The sequence below is a fragment of the Zea mays genome, chromosome 2 (genome assembly GCF_902167145.1).
Source record: "Zea mays cultivar B73 chromosome 2, Zm-B73-REFERENCE-NAM-5.0, whole genome shotgun sequence".
Lineage (NCBI taxonomy): Eukaryota > Viridiplantae > Streptophyta > Magnoliopsida > Poales > Poaceae > Zea > Zea mays.
In genome coordinates this window covers 211716467-211734809 of record NC_050097.1, presented here as the reverse complement: position 1 = coordinate 211734809, position 18343 = coordinate 211716467, and the positions used below count along the sequence as shown (strand labels likewise).

Sequence of the window (18343 nt, the reverse complement as noted above, 5' to 3'; positions counted from 1 at the left end):
AAGGGCGAGAGACTCCAATTTGTGGAGATTCCTCGCAAGTGGGATAAAGATAAGCAAGGCAAAATACTGTGGTATTCAAGTGGGTCTTTGGACCGCTTGAGAGGGGTTGATTGCAACCCTCGTCCGTTGGGACGCCACAACGTGGAGTAGGCAAGTTTTGTACTTGGCCGAACCACGGGATAAATCACCGTGTCTCCTCTGTGTTGAATTCTCTGTGATTGTCGTATTGTGCAAGATCTTCTCTTTAGCCACTTGGCAATTATTGTGCTAACCTCTAACAACTTTTTGTGGCTATAAGTTAAGTTTTTACAGGATCACCTATTCACCCCCCCCCCCTCTAGGTGCTCTCAATTGGTATCGGAGCCGTTCTCTTCACAAAGGGACTTACCGCCCGAAGAGATGGATCCTAAGGGGAAGGGAATCGTGATCAACGACAAAGAGAAGGAATCCTTCGTCAACGAGCCGAAGGACGACAAGCCTACCGACTCCGGCTCGGGGCATAGACGGAAGGAAGGGAAGAAGAAGAAGACAAGGCGCATCAAGGAGATCATCTACTACGACGATAGTGATGAGTCTACTTCTTCCCAAAAGGATAATGACAACGACTACAAAAAGACGGTCAATTCGAACTTTTCATTTGATTATTCTCGTATTCAACATAGTTCGAATTCGCATTTGCTTTCCATTCCTCTTGGCAAACCTCCACACTTCGATGGGGAGGACTACGGATTTTGGAGTCACAAAATGCGTAGTCACTTATTCTCTCTCCATCCAAGCATATGGGAGATTGTGGAGAATGGAATGAAATTTGATAGCTCGGATAGCCCTATGCTTATAAATGAACAAATTCATAGAAATGCACAAGCTACTACTGTTCTCTTAGCGTCTTTGTGCAGGGAAGAGTACAATAAGGTGAGTGGCTTGGACAATGCCAAGCAGATATGGGACACCCTCAAGATCTCTCACGAGGGGAACGACATCACCATGCTCACCAAGATGGAGTTGGTGGAGGGCGAGCTTGGACGATTCGCCATGATAAGGGGAGAGGAGCCAACTCAAACTTACAACCGGCTCAAGACTCTTATCAACAAAATAAGGAGCTACGGAAGCACACGTTGGACGGATCACGACGTCGTCCGCCTAATGCTCAGGTCCTTTACCGTTCTTGATCCTCATCTCGTGAACAATATTCGTGAGAATCCCAGGTACACGATGATGACGCCCGAGGAAGTACTTGGAAAATTCGTGAGCGGGCGGATGATGATCAAGGAGGCAAGATACGTCGACGACGCATTGAACGGTCCACTCCATGAGCCTCAACCCATTGCTCTAAAGGCAACGAGGAGCAAGGAGTCGCTTCCTAGCAAGGTGGCGCAAGTTGAGGCGGCCGGGCTCAATGATGAAGAGATGGCTCTCATCATCAAGAGATTCAAGACGGCGCTAAAAGGTCGAAAGGGACAGCCAAGCAAGGCCAAGACCAAGGGAAAGCGATCATGCTTCAAATGCGGTAAGCTTGGTCATTTTATTGCTAACTGTCCCGAAAATGATAGTGACCAGGAGCAAGGGAAAAATGGGAAGAGAGAGAACAAGAAGGCTTACAAGAAGGCCAAAGGCGAAGCACACCTTGGAAAGGAGTGGGATTCGGATTGCTCTTCGTCCGACTCCGACGACGAAGGACTCGCCGCCACTGCCTTCAACAAATCGGCTCTCTTCCCCAATGAGCATCACACTTGCCTCATGGCAAGGGAAAAGAAGGTAATCACTCGTAATGCTAATACTTATGATTCTTCTAGTGATGATGAATCTAGTGAGGATGAAATTGATTACTCTAGTTTATTCAAGGGATTGGATAGAACTAAGATAGCTAAGATTAATGAGTTGATCGATGCCCTAAATGAAAAGGATAGAACCTTAGAGAAACAAGAAGACCTCTTATATGAAGAACATGATAAATTTGTTAGTGCACAAAATTCACTTGCTCTAGAAGTTAAAAGAAATGGAATACTTTCTTGTGAACTTTCTACTTGTAATGAAATCATTTCTTCTTTAAAAGGTGAAATTAACGATTTAACTGCTAAACTAGAAGTAGCAAGTAACTCGTATGTAGAAAATATTACAATTTGCACTAGGTGTAAGGATTTTGATGCTTGTAGTGAACACTTAGTTTCAATTTCAAAACTAAATGATGAAGTGGCTAGTCTTAATGCTCAACTTAAGACTAGCAAGAGTGAAGTTGATAAAATAAAATTTGCAAGGGATGCCTACACAGTGGGTAGACACCCCTCAATTAAGGATGGTCTTGGCTTCAAGAGAGAAGCCAAGAACTTAACAAGCCATAAGACTCCTATCTCCACCAAGAAGAAAGGGAAGGCTCCTATGGCTAATAGTGTTAAGAAGAATCATGCTTTCATGTACTATGATAGAAGATACTCTAGAAATGCTTTTAGAAGTAATGATGTTTTTGATTCACATGCTTATGACTCTTATGCTATGACTGCTTCTAGTTCTCATATTATGCATGGTAGAAATGTGTTTAGAAGAAATGTTGTTCACCAAATGCCTAGGAGAAATGTAGTTCATAATGCTCCTAGGAAAGTAGTGAATGAACCTTCCGAAATTTATTGTGCTCTAAATGCTTCCTTTGCTATTTGTAGAAAGGATAAGAAAATTGTTGCTAGAAAGTTAGGGGCAAGATGCAAGGGAGATAAAACTTGCATTTGGGTCCCTAAGAATATTTGTGCTAACCTTGTAGGACCCAACATGAGTTGGGTACCTAAGTCCCAAGCCTAAATTTGCCTTGCAGGTTTATGCATCCGGGGGTTCAAGCTGGATTATTGATAGCGGATGCACAAACCATATGACGGGGGAGAAGAAGATGTTCACCTCCTACGTCAAGAATAAGGATTCCCAAGATTCAATTATATTCGGTGATGGGAATCAAGGCAAGGTAAAAGGGTTAGGTAAAATTGCGATTTCTAATGAGCATTCTATCTCTAATGTATTTTTAGTAGAGAGTCTTGGATATAATTTGCTATCTGTTAGTCAATTATGTCACATGGGGTATAACTGTCTATTTACAAATGTAGATGTGTCTGTCTTTAGAAGAAGTGATGGTTCACTAGCTTTTAAGGGTGTATTAGACGGCAAACTTTATTTAGTTGATTTTGCAAAAGAAGAGGCCGGTCTAGATGCATGCTTAATAGCTAAGACTAGCATGGGCTGGCTGTGGCATCGCCGCTTAGCACATGTGGGGATGAAGAACCTTCACAAGCTTCTAAAGGGAGAACACGTGATAGGTTTGACTAACGTGCATTTCGAAAAAGATAGACCTTGTGCAGCTTGTCAAGCAGGTAAACAAGTGGGAGGAGCGCATCACAGCAAGAACGTGATGACCACTTCAAGACCCCTGGAGCTGCTGCATATGGACCTCTTCGGACCTGTCGCCTATCTGAGCATAGGAGGGAATAAGTATGGTTTAGTTATTGTTGATGATTTTTCCCGCTTCACTTGGGTGTTCTTTTTGCAGGATAAGTCTGAAACCCAAGGGACCCTCAAGCGCTTCCTCAGGAGAGCTCAAAATGAGTTTGAGCTCAAGGTGAAGAAGATAAGGAGCGACAACGGGTCCGAGTTCAAGAACCTTCAAGTGGAGGAGTTCCTTGAGGAGGAAGGGATCAAGCATGAGTTCTCTGCTCCCTACACACCACAGCAAAATGGTGTGGTAGAGAGGAAGAACAGGACGCTAATCGACATGGCGAGGACTATGCTTGGAGAGTTCAAGACCCCCGAGCGTTTTTGGTCGGAAGCCGTGAACACGGCGTGCCACGCCATCAACAGGGTCTACCTTCACCGCCTCCTCAAGAAGACGTCATATGAGCTTCTAACCGGTAACAAACCCAATGTATCTTACTTTCGTGTATTTGGGAGCAAGTGCTACATTCTAGTGAAGAAGGGTAGAAATTCTAAGTTTGCTCCCAAAGCTGTAGAAGGGTTTTTATTAGGTTATGACTCAAATACAAAGGCGTATAGAGTCTTCAACAAATCATCGGGTTTGGTTGAAGTCTCTAGCGACGTTGTATTTGATGAGACTAATGGCTCTCCAAGAGAGCAAGTTGTTGATTGTATAGATGAAGAAGATGTTCCGACGGCCGCTATACGAACCATGGCGATTGGAGAAGTGCGACCACAGGAACAAGATGAACGAGATCAACCATCTTCCTCAACTATGGTGCTACCCCCAACTCATGACGATGAACAGGTTCATCAACAGGAGGCGTGTGATCAAGGGGGAGCACAAGATGATCGTGTGATGGAGGAAGATGCGCAACCAGCACCTCCAACCCAAGTTCGAGCGATGATTCAAAGGGATCATCCCGTCGACCAAATTCTGGGTGACATTAGCAAGGGAGTAACTACTCGATCTCGATTAGTTAATTTTTGTGAGCATTACTCCTTTGTCTCTTCTATTGAGCCTTTCAGGGTAGAGGAGGCCTTGCTAGATCCGGACTGGGTGTTGGCCATGCAGGAGGAGCTCAACAACTTTAAGAGAAATGAAGTTTGGACGCTGGTGCCTCGTCCGAAGCAAAATGTTGTGGGAACCAAGTGGGTGTTCCGCAACAAACAGGACGAACACGGGGTGGTGACAAGAAACAAGGCTCGACTTGTGGCAAAAGGTTATGCCCAAGTCGCAGGTTTGGATTTCGAGGAGACTTTTGCTCCTGTGGCTAGGCTAGAGTCTATTCGTATCCTGCTAGCATATGCCGCTCACCATTCTTTCAGGCTGTTCCAAATGGATGTGAAGAGCGCTTTCCTCAACGGGCCAATCAAGGAGGAAGTGTACGTGGAGCAACCCCCTGGCTTCGAGGATGAACGGTACCCCGACCACGTGTGTAAGCTCTCTAAGGCGCTCTATGGACTTAAGCAAGCCCCAAGAGCATGGTATGAATGCCTCAGAGACTTTTTAATTGCTAATGCTTTCAAGGTTGGGAAAGCCGATCCAACTCTTTTTACAAAGACATGTTTGTGTGCCAAATTTATGTCGATGACATAATATTTGGTTCTACTAACCAAAAGTCTTGTGAAGAGTTTAGCAGGGTGATGACGCAGAAATTCGAGATGTCGATGATGGGCGAGTTGAACTACTTCCTTGGGTTCCAAGTGAAGCAACTCAAGGACGGCACCTTCATCTCCCAAACGAAGTACACGCAAGATCTGCTAAAGCGGTTTGGAATGAAGGACGCCAAGCCCGCAAAGACTCCGATGGGGACCGACGGACACACCGACCTCAACAAAGGAGGTAAGTCCGTTGATCAAAAAGCATACCGGTCAATGATAGGTTCTTTGCTTTACTTATGTGCTAGTAGACCGGATATTATGCTTAGCGTATGCATGTGTGCTAGATTTCAATCCGATCCTAAGGAGTGTCACTTAGTGGCAGTGAAGCGAATTCTTAGATATTTGGTTGCTACGCCTTGCTTCGGACTCTGGTATCCAAAGGGGTCTACCTTTGACTTAGTTGGATACTCAGATTCTGACTATGCTGGATGTAAGGTCGATAGGAAGAGTACATCAGGGACGTGCCAATTCTTAGGAAGGTCCCTGGTGTCATGGAACTCTAAGAAACAAACCTCCGTTGCCCTATCCACCGCTGAGGCCGAGTACGTTGCCGCAGGTCAGTGTTGCGCGCAACTACTTTGGATGAGGCAAACCCTCCGGGACTTTGGCTACAATCTGAGCAAAGTCCCACTCCTATGTGACAATGAGAGTGCTATCCGCATGGCGGAAAATCCTGTTGAGCACAGCCGCACAAAGCACATAGACATCCGGCATCACTTTTTGAGAGACCACCAGCAAAAGGGAGATATCGAAGTGTTTCATGTTAGCACCGAGAACCAGCTAGCCGATATCTTCACTAAGCCTCTAGATGAGAAGACCTTTTGCAGGTTGCGTAGTGAGCTAAATGTCATAGATTCGCGGAACCTGGATTGAATTGTAGCATACATGTACTTATGTTTTTGATCATGTTCCTTTTTGCATTTTGTTGCTTATTATGGTGCTCAAGTTGTACAAACACTCCCTGGACCGCACAAGTCCGTTGCAAAGTGATGCACATGTTTAGGGGGAGATGTGTTACAACTTGACCCTTTGCGACTAACCATGTGCTTGAGTTTGATAATTTAGTCTCGAAGGAGGATTGAAAGGGAAAAGGTGGACTTGGACCATGAAAGACTTCCACTGCACTCCGATGAGAGGGTAACTAATTCCAAGTTCATCTCATGAAATCTTATTGCCATTTGCTCTTAATTGAAGACTTTGGTGAGGCAATGGGGTTAAGAGGCCAAGATTGATCCCGTTTTGGTGCTTGATGCCAAAGGGGGAGAAAATAAAGGCCAAAGTGATAAATGGATCAGCTACCACTTGAGAGATTTTGAAAATAATAGAATAGAGTTTTTGTTGTGTCAAAAGGCTTTTATTTTCTCGTATTGTCTCTATTGTCAAAAGTTGGCTTCTTGTGGGGAGAAGTGTTGATTATGGGAAATAGGGGGAGTTTTTGAAATCTTTGATCAATCTCTTTTGGAATGACTCTCTTTATGCCTCAACATGTGTGTTTGACATAGAAATAGAGATTTGAGTTTGATTTGCAAAAACAAACCAAGTGGTGGCAAAGGGTAATCCATATATGCCAAAATTGAATCAAAACCAATTTGAAGTGATTTTGCACTTGTTCTAGTTGCTTTATGTTGTGTTGGCATAAATCACCAAAAAGGGGGAAATTGAAAGGGAAATGTGCCCTTGGGCCATTTCTAAGTATTTTGGTGATTGAGTGTCAACACAAGTGCTTAAATGTGAATCAATACCCATGGATGAACAAAGTGCAAATCTAGAGCAAAGGTATGTTTCTAAGTCTTAGTACATTGGTTTTGTGTACTAATATACTTGTCTAAGTATTAGAAACAGGAAGAAGAAGAAGAGAAGAAAGTTGGCTGTGTACAGCCAACAGGCTGTTTCGGTCTGGGGCACCGGACTGTCCGGTGGTGCACCGGACAGTGTCCGGTGGTGCACCGGACAGTGTCCGGTGCGCCAGGCTATCTCGGCCGAAGAGGCCGCTCTCGGGAATTTGCTGACGGCGTACGACTAAAATTCACTGGACTGTCCGGTGTGCACCGGACTGTCCGGTGAGCCAACGGTCGGCCAGGGCCAACGGTCGGCCGCGCGATCCGCGCGGGACACGTGGCCGAGCCAACGGTCGGGAGGGGGCACCGGACTGTCCGGTGTGCACCGGACATGTCCGGTGCGCCAACGGCTCCCGCATCTGCAACGGTCGGCTTCGCCATTTAAGGAAAGGAATCGGGCACCGGACACTGTCCGGTGTGCACCGGACTGTCCGGTGCGCCCGACGACAGAAGGCAAAGATGGCCTTCCAGATTTGTTCTCAACGGCTCCTAGCTGCCTTGGGGCTATAAAAGGGACCCCTAGGCGCATGGAGGAGGACACCAAGCAACTCTTGAGCATTCTTGATCATCCACACTCAGTCTTTGCGCATCCGTTTGTGATTCTAAGTGATTCGAGCTCTGTTCTTGTGAGAAACTGTGAGATAGTCTTTGAGCTTGATTCTTGGCCGTGTGTGTGCGCATTTCGCTGTAGATTTGTGTGTGTTGCTTCCCTCCCTTACTCTGTGCTTCTTTGTGAATCTTAAGTGTAAGGGCGAGAGACTCCAATTTGTGGAGATTCCTCGCAAGTGGGATAAAGATAAGCAAGGCAAAATACTGTGGTATTCAAGTGGGTCTTTGGACCGCTTGAGAGGGGTTGATTGCAACCCTCGTCCGTTGGGACGCCACAACGTGGAGTAGGCAAGTTTTGTACTTGGCCGAACCACGAGATAAATCACCGTGTCTCCTCTGTGTTGAATTCTCTGTGATTGTCGTATTGTGCAAGATCTTCTCTTTAGCCACTTGGCAATTATTGTGCTAACCTCTAACAACTTTTTGTGGCTATAAGTTAAGTTTTTACAGGATCACCTATTCACCCCCCCCTCTAGGTGCTCTCACTTATTCAGAGCATTAGAAAAGATATACAACAATGTGCTACATATTCATATTTGTGTATGAGGCAAAAAAAATCAGAGTTGTACTCATGGGGCTGCAACTGCTTTGCTCGCGCCTTATCAACTAACTCCTTCTGTTTCCTTGACAATGAATAAATGTCAAGACGCATAAACAAACAAGTAACCACTCATTTAAATAAATCATAAAAAATCAACATTCATTGTGCAAGGTAAAGTGTTTGACCTTACCAGCATCTTGAAGAACCGATGTAATCAACCCACCATCTATGGCCACTGCTATAGCAATGTTGATACTACTGTTGTATGTGAAGCTCTTTCCATCCCTGCAGCTGCAAGTTCACCATAGGATGCTGAAGCAGAGCCGTTCCTGTCGCCTTAGCCAACAGCGCTGTCATTGTGACCCCTTTTGACTTAATCTGCAAAAGGAAAAGATTGTTCCTTTATCCAATCACCAAATTCATAAAATATTGGAAGGCCGAGACGACAAGGCTCTCCATGTTCTTGCTGACAGCACCCTGCATTATCATGAATTACTATTGACCCCAATGGCACATCCGGCACTCCCGGACCCATGCCTGAACCAGGGCCTCTTGCGTCGTCGCCACTATTGTTGTTCATCATCCTGGACCTTGAGTCTTGCTGCCTCACTGTCCCAACCCCACCAGCAGCTGGTAAGATTATAAAGATTAGATGGTTAAGAATCACGAAGATCTATAATAAAATGACGAGCGGTGCTCACTGTGGGAGCACGTCTGGTGGAGCAGGATTCAAAGAAAGGGAATGAGATTCGCAACAAACCTACACCTGTGTTGTTCACTCCCTCCACCGCGACACCAATGGGAGGTGCCTCGGTACACTGCCGATGCGGTCGCCGAGGCCGAGGCCACATGCCTTGTTGGTGTCGATGTCGGTGTAGAGCGGCAGGATGCGGCGAGGCGGAGCACACGCAGGTGTGGGCGGAACTGTCAAGGAGCTAATTGCAGCACCAGCTCTTGCACGTGGTGAGCGTACACCATGGCCTCGCCGTCCCACCCATCCATCAGCTGAGGCGAGACGCGACCGGGTCGAAGAGGCGACGAGGGGGTGGCTCGGCGGCCAAAAGGCAGGACACGACGAAGGGGGCATGGCCTCCCTGAATCGCCGGTGAAGAAGCGGGCACGAGCGAGGAGCTCCTACGATGGAATCCGACAGTGGTCTGGGGAAGGGGGTGCCGATGTCGAACAAGGGCGGGGTCACGGGGTCCCCCAAAGCGAGCTCCCCACTTCGCACCGCCACAGTACCCCGGCCGCGACGCCGGCGACCTCCGCACCGCATCGCTCCAGCCGATCGTTCCGAGGTAAACCTTCCCAACTCAATGGCGCTCCGGCTGCATGTATCTCCGTTCAATCTGTTCGGCCGCCAGTCGTGTCGAACCCCCCCCCCCCCCCCCCCCCCAGCGAGGAGCTCCTACGATGGAATCCGGCAGTGGTCTGGGGGAGTGGTGCCGATGTCGAACGAGGGTGGGGTCACGGTGTCCCCAGATGCCTCTAGCGCCTGTGCCACCATGGAGCGGTCACGGACGGAGGACAGTGTTGGACTGCGGCGATCGTGGATCCGGGCATCGTCGGGGGGGAGGCCTCGAATCCCGGATCCCTGTCACGGCGGACACGGCGCAGGGCAGCGGTCGCGGACGGCTTCGGCGCGGGGCGAGGGAAGCAGGGCAGCGGTCGCGGACGGCTTCGGGAGATGGGGGAGGGGACACGGCGCTGGCGGGAGCGGGATTGCAGGGAAGGGATGGCGCGGGCGGGGGCGGGATTGCAGGGAGGAAGACGGTGCGGGCGGGGGCTGGAGCGGGGGCATGGTGAGGGTGGTGGACGCCCTCGCTCCAGCCTTAAGGTGTAGTACTAGTTGGGTGCCCGTGCGTTGCAACGGTATATAATATATTCAACAAAATGTGAGTGCACAATGATTACGTAAAAACGAATACAACATATATTATCGATATAATCTAACGATTTATTAGAAATAACCAATACAGAACTAAACTAATATAAATCAAATTATACTACAATACAAATATAAAAAACAACTCTAAGAAGTGAGTATAATACCCGTGTGTTGTGACAACATAAATTATATAGTAAGGTGTCTACAAGATGTAAGTTTGTGGTACTGGTGGCACTTATCTGGTATGTCGTTCAATGCATGCAGGTAATCATGCATCTTCTGTTCAGGGCAGTGTTATGGGTGCAAGCGAGATGAACAATTTTTGTGCTATCCAGACAGAACAAATCTTAAGGCTGGTTTGGTGGACAGGAAATTTTCCTGTCCACCAAACCAGCCCATAGTCCTAGAATTCCCTAGGCCCACCAAGTGCAGCAGTGGCACACGCTGACCCAGCAATCAACAAGAGCGATAGATGTGTCATATATAGTGCTTCCATCTCCTGCCGCTTCCATATACAAGACATCTGCTTCTGAAGGAGGTGGTGCGCAGCTCACACCACCAGATGCAAACTCAGTGGCCCCTCGCCGGTAAAAAATTCAGCTTTCATTTCCAATCGTTATTGATATATGTTCTTAGAATGCAACTTAGCAAACTCAAATGCTTTTGCATGAACCTAGAAATTCATGGTTATCAAAAGCAAAGTGGATGCTTTAAATAGTTTCTCCAAGTAATAATGCCAAGGAAAAACTAACGATCATAATAGTTTAAAGCTGTAACGATTGGAAATGAAAGCTGAATTTTTCTAAGAACTGTCAGATCTCAGCTGGGCCACATGCTACCAGTACCACAACTATTGAATCTAATGACCAGATCTCGGCTGGGCCACATGCGCACCATGTGCAGCGTGAGTAGGGATGAAAACGGTTTCGGAATTCCGGAAATCGATTTCGAAATTTTTCGATCGGATTCACCGGTAACGGTATTTTTCAAAAACGGAATCGGTTTTCGGAATTTTCTATCGGAATCGGCGTGCTGTTTTACCGCTGTTTCCTTCGGTTACCGGTTTTTGTCGGAAATTACCGGATTTATGTCTCGGTATTTTCCGGAATTTTGTCTCGGGATTTTTCGTAATTTTTTTAGAATTTTGCCGACGAGTTGGACGGCGACTTGCTGAACTCCTCTTTCTTGGCCACAGCCATCGACCGGCCCGCGACAGCGATGGACATGCCGTGGGGGAAGGCCGCGGCGCTCGTCATCAAGAAGGCCTTCTCTTCCTCGGCTTCGTCTCCGTCGCCGGACCCAGCCGCTTGCAATGTCCCTGCAATGGATCGATGGTACCATACCTTATCCTCGTCCCCGCCCATCCTCGTCCGCTTGGCGCGAATGACGAGGCCATCGTACTCCTCGTCTGCGTCCTCCTCATGGCCCGCTTAACCGCCCTGCTCCTCTCCCACGCAGCGCCATAGCCGGTGGGCTCTGGTTGGTGCCCCAGGAAACGGCATGCGTGATCTAGATCTAATGTGCCATGAGAGAGCATGGAAGCGGACGCGATTCGCGGACGGAGAGGATTGCGCCAGGAGAGAGCAGAGAAGCGGACGCGGATGAAAAGGATTGCACCAGGAGGAAGCGGACGCGATTCGCGGATGGAGAGAGCAGGGAATGGGCGCAGAAGCGGACGCGGTTTCTCGTGGCTGGGATTGCGGAGACTCCGTATACGCGCTTTGTGGGGGAGGGCGAGAGCGGAGCCGTGGTGAAGCCGGTGGACGCGCTCGGTATCAACATACAGAGTAGTAGAGATTATATTATTATTATTATTATATAATTATAATTATAATAAAATAATATAATTATAATTAGGGATTATCACAGAGAGGAAATATTTGCGTGCAGTGGCTTCCTAGGCCTAAGGAGGTGAAATGGCGGTTATGACCCTCTACCTTCCGTACGCAGCATGCGTGAACCGTACCATGTCCTGTACGTAGGCTCTGGTGAATTCCACAATGTCTGGTGCCTGTGCGCGGGCGTTGGAGGGAGGCAGAGGCGGGGGCGTTGGGTGTGGACGCTGACGATGAAGTCTTAATAGAGTAGTATAGATTATACCTGATGAAAGTTTCTCCGTAGTCGTTGAGTTGACCGCCCATAGAAAAAGGTGGTCGACCCTATCAGTTATGGGTGTAAGTGGTACGAGTATTATCCGCATGAACACTGAATCGTGAGGTATGTATAAACTGAATTTTGAAAAATTGGTCCTTACTTTAAAACTGAATTGTGACTTCGTGAGATATCTGCATGTTCTAGTTTCATAGCATAGTCTTGCTAATAACGTTATGTGCTTAAAAACTTGAAATAGGAATGCTATATTAAACAACTAGCTAAGATAATAGAGCACATGTTCGTAATTTGTCAGCAAAGAGCAAGCTTACATCGTTGTTCCGATTTTACATTTTACTTACCGGTTCCCGACGGTCATCGATGTGTTCTTGGTCGACTGCACCGTTTACCGTCATTCCATTACTCCCGTTTCTGTTTTCCCGACCGACGATCCTTTTACCAATCCCGATTTCGAATTAAAAATGGATTTAAAAATGGTTAGAGAGTTTTCCCGATCCTTACTAACCGTTTTCATCCCTAGGGCTAGGACGCCATGTGCATCCATGTCCCGTACTGCAAGACGTAGCAGTTGGCTCGCATCTCGTTCGAGCGCATAGTTAGCCTGGTCCCGAAAAAACGAAATCCAATTTTGTTCCTGGGCGGCCTGGCTGAGAGCTGCTTTGAGCAGCATGCGGGCCGGACCGAAGGGGAGAACCAGGGATTAGACAAGGGAAACTGGAGGAGCTGGACTGGCATGCATGGGTTAGGCAAACAAATACTAGGTCCTGAATAATATTATGTATGAAGGATAAATAGAAATTTTTTGTTTTATGTAAACCTTTCAAATCACGTTCATAGAGAGATACAAGTCAAGGAAGCATATTTGCTATCCCTGCTCATATTTGTGCTATGTACGAAATAATAATTGTTTTCTATAAATATTTTAGGTTCAAGGAAGCATATTTGCTATCCCTGCTCATATTTGTGATATGTACGAATTAAGAATTGTTTTATATAGATATTTCAGGTATTACTCACTGTCTCACTCCATTCCAAGCTATGTGTTTAAAAAAACAACTTGTAATTTGCAATGAAAAGAGTATATCAGATATACTCAAAGAGGTTTATCATATTCACAACACGGATTTATAGGTAGAGAACACATATCCACATATTCTTGTTGCTCCATGACTCATAGCTAATCAGCTATTAGCTTGAAAAGGCACATTTCCATGTCCCTGTTGCTCCATCATTCATGTCCTAGACCCCCTTCATGATTATCTTGATTCATGGCCATTTTAAACAAACACGTTTTAGACATATTCAACATACACAAAGAAAACAAACTATTCAGAAAATATTGCCAACCACATGTCTTTGTTGCGTACACACCTTTAAGAAAGGAACATAAGCCAAACATTTCAAAACCGCAAGCAAATCCAACCTCTTGTGCCCATAAAAATTACAAAAAGGAACCTAAGAAAAATGTCAAAACAAAATCAAATCTCCGGTCAAAAGAACCGCATGCCACGTGGCAACGCAATAGTGGCCGAGAAACCTGCGTAGGCCTACTAGATAAGGAAGATCCCAACCTTCCGCTACCAAGACGAGCAAGACTGCAAGAGCCTTTCCTCGCACTCGCCCCTCTGCATTTACCACATTGCCCTCGTCGGCGGCGCCGACCAGCTGCCGCCGCGTCCAGCAAAACAACCGGCCGCTAGGTCCAAAATAGTTCCCCATGGCGTCCATATCGTCGCTTCCCTTTGCGCCGCTGCGCGGAGCCGCCGAGTGGAGGCCGTCGTCGACGGCGCCGGCCGTCTCCGGCGCCGTCGTGCTCAGCGCGAGGTCTCGGCGGGGCTCGGGCTCGGTGGTGCGCTGCGTCGCCACGGCGAGTGGTGAGCTACCTCTATCTATCCTATCGAGTGTGTAGCTTCAGCGCTACCTCAAACAAGTGAATCCGAATCACTATGCCGTGCGGTTCACCGCAGAACTCCTCATACCAAATCTGCCTACCAATGTGCGATCCCGGCCTCGCCATCTGTGATACCTTATGCTGCCGAATCGCGCCACCTCATAATCTTCCGTCGTAGTCTTTGCAATAAACTGGCTTTTGTTGGCAAGAAATTCTAGCTTGTTTGGATGATTGTTGCGATAGTTTTGTTCCAGCGGATGGGAATAATGAGCTTTGAACGTGACCTCCTGAAAGGCTGAAATGTTTTTTTTTTGTTAACTAGGCTTAATCAAAATCTTAATGCACTTCACCTGCTACTGCTCAGAAAATGCAGTACACAGAACTTTGATGTGTTGCATTCCACGTAAACAGGACGAGTGTATGTCACCCAAAGTAGCCCAATTGTGTAAAATACAATGGTGAGTTGTTATTTTTTTAGTATTTGTTATCATGTGTAGAAGATCTATGAAATAACAAACCCAATATATTTTTGGAGATGAGCTACTATTCATACTTTTCTTTGTGAATTGGTTTCTGGTATCACTCTCTTCGCATATAATTCATTTTTTGAAGGAACATAATTTGGTTTGATGCTTAAGAGGTGAGCTAGCGTACAGGAACATGCTATTCCCATTAGAAGTTTTGGGGCAGATGAAAAAGAACTGCCAAATGCTTCTCTCTGCAAAACTTCAACATTTTTCACACAATAATCACCTTCCATAAGTTCTCGTGTTGTTTTGTGGCTTCTCTTTGTTCTAAAATTTCTTGATGTCTACCCTCAACTATTTGCTAACAGTTCATGGTACATCGAAATTCAGTAAGTTTTGATTAAAAACAGTCGGATGCCTGGATCGATGTAGAACATACTGTTTGCATTACTAGCATAGTACAGATACAGAAAGTTATTGGTGCATCTTTCTAATGCATTCATAATGTCGTACAGATGTCCCACCTACTGTTGGAGAAACAAAGTTGAACTTCCTTAAGTCATACAAACGCCCAATCCCAAGCATTTACAGTACGGTCTTACAAGAACTTCTGGTGCAGCAACACCTGATGAGATACAAAAGAACCTATCAGTATGATGCTGTGTTTGCTCTTGGATTCGTCACTGTCTATGATCAGCTCATGGAAGGGTACCCCAGCATCGAGGACAGGGATTCCATCTTCAAGGCATATATAACAGCATTAAATGAAGATCCTAATCAATACAGGTTCATTTCATGGATCATGTATCTGACTTTTTGAGTCACTTTGTCATCTTCTCCCTCCATTCCAAATTGCAAATCATTTTGACTCTTGTAGGTACATAGCTTGTGCTACACATCTAGATATACATTATGTCTATTTTAATCTTGGTCTATTTTGGACCCCACCTTTTTTCTTCTTAATATAATGATCCGTAGCTCTCCTGCCCGTTCGAGAAAAAAGTATACATAATGTCTACATACATAATAAATGCTATGTATCTAGAAAAACCATAACAACTTACAATCTAGAACAGAGGGAGTGCAATTGAAATCTCTAGTTACTTTAACGTGAAGCTGTAATTCTAAGTGGTCAATGTTTCTGCATGAAACATATTTTACGTCTCAATTTTTGCTGAAACCTAGATGTTTCTTACTAACTTATTTGCTTTGCATCCTTTATATTTCTGACTCAAGCTTGTTAATGCTATATTTTTTGGGTGTCACTAGATGCTATTTTTGGCATTAATTAAAGGTTATGTATTTTTTGGGTCACTAGTTAAAAAAAGGCATTAGAAAGTTTCTTTGTCAGAAAGTATTATTTCTATTTAAAACTATCTTATTAAGTGTCTTTTTGTGTTTTCCGTACAGAGCTGATGCACTAAAGATGGAAGGGTGGGCACGTTCCCAGAATGGCAGTTCCTTAGTTGATTTTTCTTCTAGAGATGGTGAAATTGAATCCATTCTGAAAGATATATCAGAAAGGGCCAAGGGTAAGGGAAACTTCAGCTACAGCCGATTCTTTGCAGTTGGCTTGTTCCGTTTGCTTGAGCTTGCAAATGCAACAGAACCAACAGTACTAGACAAGGTTGTTCCTCTCACTATTAATTTTTCTTGTCATGTGGTCAAGTTTTTTGTTTTTGCATTTCTTGTTTATTGTGTGTTCTCAATTATGCTTCCTATTTCACCTATAGTTTTAGTTCCTATTTTTTTTACAGAAAGGACCTGTGTTTGCCTTTTGCTTCAAGAACGCACAATTTAGCCCCCCCCCCCCCCCCCCCCTTTTTTTCTCGAGACAATTTAGCCTAAATCAGATCAGTTGCTGAAAATTAATGTAATATTTAGTATTGGCAACTTTTTTAGGTAGAAAACATAGACCAACGTATAATTTGAATTCATTTGTGACATCTTGTTGTCATTGCATTTGCATAGCTTTCATTTGTACACTGCTCTGTTCAATATTGTTCTCCCATGATTGAGATTGCAAATATACTGACCATTATGTCATGGGATTGTCAGTATGAAATAGAACTGAATTTTGTGATGTTTCTAACAAATCAAAAAATTAAAATTAGGATTCAAATAAGTCTGCTTGGTAGCTTTCTCTGGGACTTATTTAGATATGTGTGTCGGCAGACTCATGAAAGTTAGGTTTCCTTCTTGAAGTTTCATTTGACTTTTGACCTAGACATGGTCTGGTGACCTGGTCTGCCCTTCTATCCAGTACAGTAGCCTTGTAACTCATTGCATTTACTTTTTTTTTACTCGCAATGTTTCTGTCTGGTGCTTGGGAATATGATAGATCACCATTCAATTATATGCTGCCACTGAACATATGATTATGTTGGTGTATCTTTGGATAACCCGAGGAAAGAACAGCTTTAGTATCTATGGAATGTTAGAACAGCTTTAGTATCTATGGAATGCTTGGTTTGGTGAATCAACCCATTCTAGATGAAGTATGCATCATGACTCCATTATTCAAATTTAGTGGAATGACTTCATTCCTCATAGGCTCATACTAGTACTTATTATTAGTTTGTGAGGAATGATGTGGTGATGGATCATCTCATTCCATTCCCTAAACCAAACAAAAGACTAACGCATAAGATGGACTACCTTATTTAACAAACCAAACACCCCTAAATGAATTAATATGGGTTGGTAACTCTTTCTGCACTATTCAATTAAGAACTTCGAATTAGGGTTTAATAACAAAAAAACTGTGCTCAATATTTCAGCACATTTGTATAAAGTCATTTTTTTGCAAAGTATAACAAATATTTCGGCAAAACATTTGAGCAGTGAAGGTAGTGCTTGGTGTTGACATCAAAATTAAATGCTCTTTAACCGTTACAACGCTAGCATTGGCAACAGACACTGACTTTATTTCTCGATTGATAGCTTTGCGCTGCGCTAAACATCAATAAAAGAAGTGTGGATAGGGACCTTGATGTTTACCGCAACATACTCTCAAAGCTGGTTCAAGCCAAGGAACTTCTCAAGGAATACGTGGATAGGTAATGCCATATCCCAGGACCACTTTTTTTGTCACCTTTACTGCCATTTCAGTCTTAACGCGTTCAGTAAATGATTCTCTGCTAAGCAATTTGAGACATTTCTATTTTGAATTAAATGCTTCAAATGCATGACTTAATCAGTAAATTTTACTCCCTCCTTTCGAAATTGTCAGTTATGTTTTTTCCGAGATGCATGCTTTTATCTATGCACCTAAATATATATAATGTCTAGATATACACCTAAATATATATAATGTCTAGATATACAGTAAAAACTCTGTCTAGAAAATTCACAAAGACTTATAATTTGGAACGGATGGAGTACCCTTTTGGCCACTTAAATCACTCCTTTTTTTAGTAAGGACTGTCAATAAATATACTGTTTTTTATTGTCATTCCAGTGACATAAAACTTGTTCAATGTAACAATATTTGCAGGGAAAAGAAGAAGAGAGAAGAAAGATCAGAAACCCCAAAGCCAAATGAAGCTGTCACAAAATTTGATGGAAATCTTTATTCCATAAGGCATTAGATCAACCCTTTGCAGAGGAGAGTTTCCCAGTATAACAGAATTACGTGTTGAGAAACTACCAAATGATCTCCTTTCACCACAGACATCTTTTGCTGCTCGTCTTGTGGTGTAGCATTCTTGCGGTACAAAAGGATCCAGATCATTCTTACTATTGGACAGATATTTGTATTTTCTCATGAGTCTTCAAATCAAATGTATTTATTTTCTGTCAGTCTGAAAGTATATGAAGCGGTGTGTAGGGTTAATGTTACTCATAAGCAGAGAAATATAGTTTTCTCTTTTGTACTTTGTGGAG

The 18343-nt window shown here is 44.6% G+C and overlaps 1 protein-coding gene across 1 annotated transcript; it reads left to right on the top strand.

Moving 5' to 3' along the window:
- Nucleotides 1-13695: 13695 nt before the first annotated feature.
- Nucleotides 13696-18343, top strand: LOC100382672 (Protein THYLAKOID FORMATION 1 chloroplastic). Its single transcript, NM_001175396.1, has 5 exons — nucleotides 13696-13974; nucleotides 14974-15244; nucleotides 15869-16085; nucleotides 17402-17517; nucleotides 17955-18343. The coding sequence occupies exons 1-5, from the start codon at nucleotides 13818-13820 to the stop codon at nucleotides 18046-18048; spliced, it is 855 nt and encodes a 284-aa protein (NP_001168867.1). The 5' UTR covers nucleotides 13696-13817; the 3' UTR covers nucleotides 18049-18343.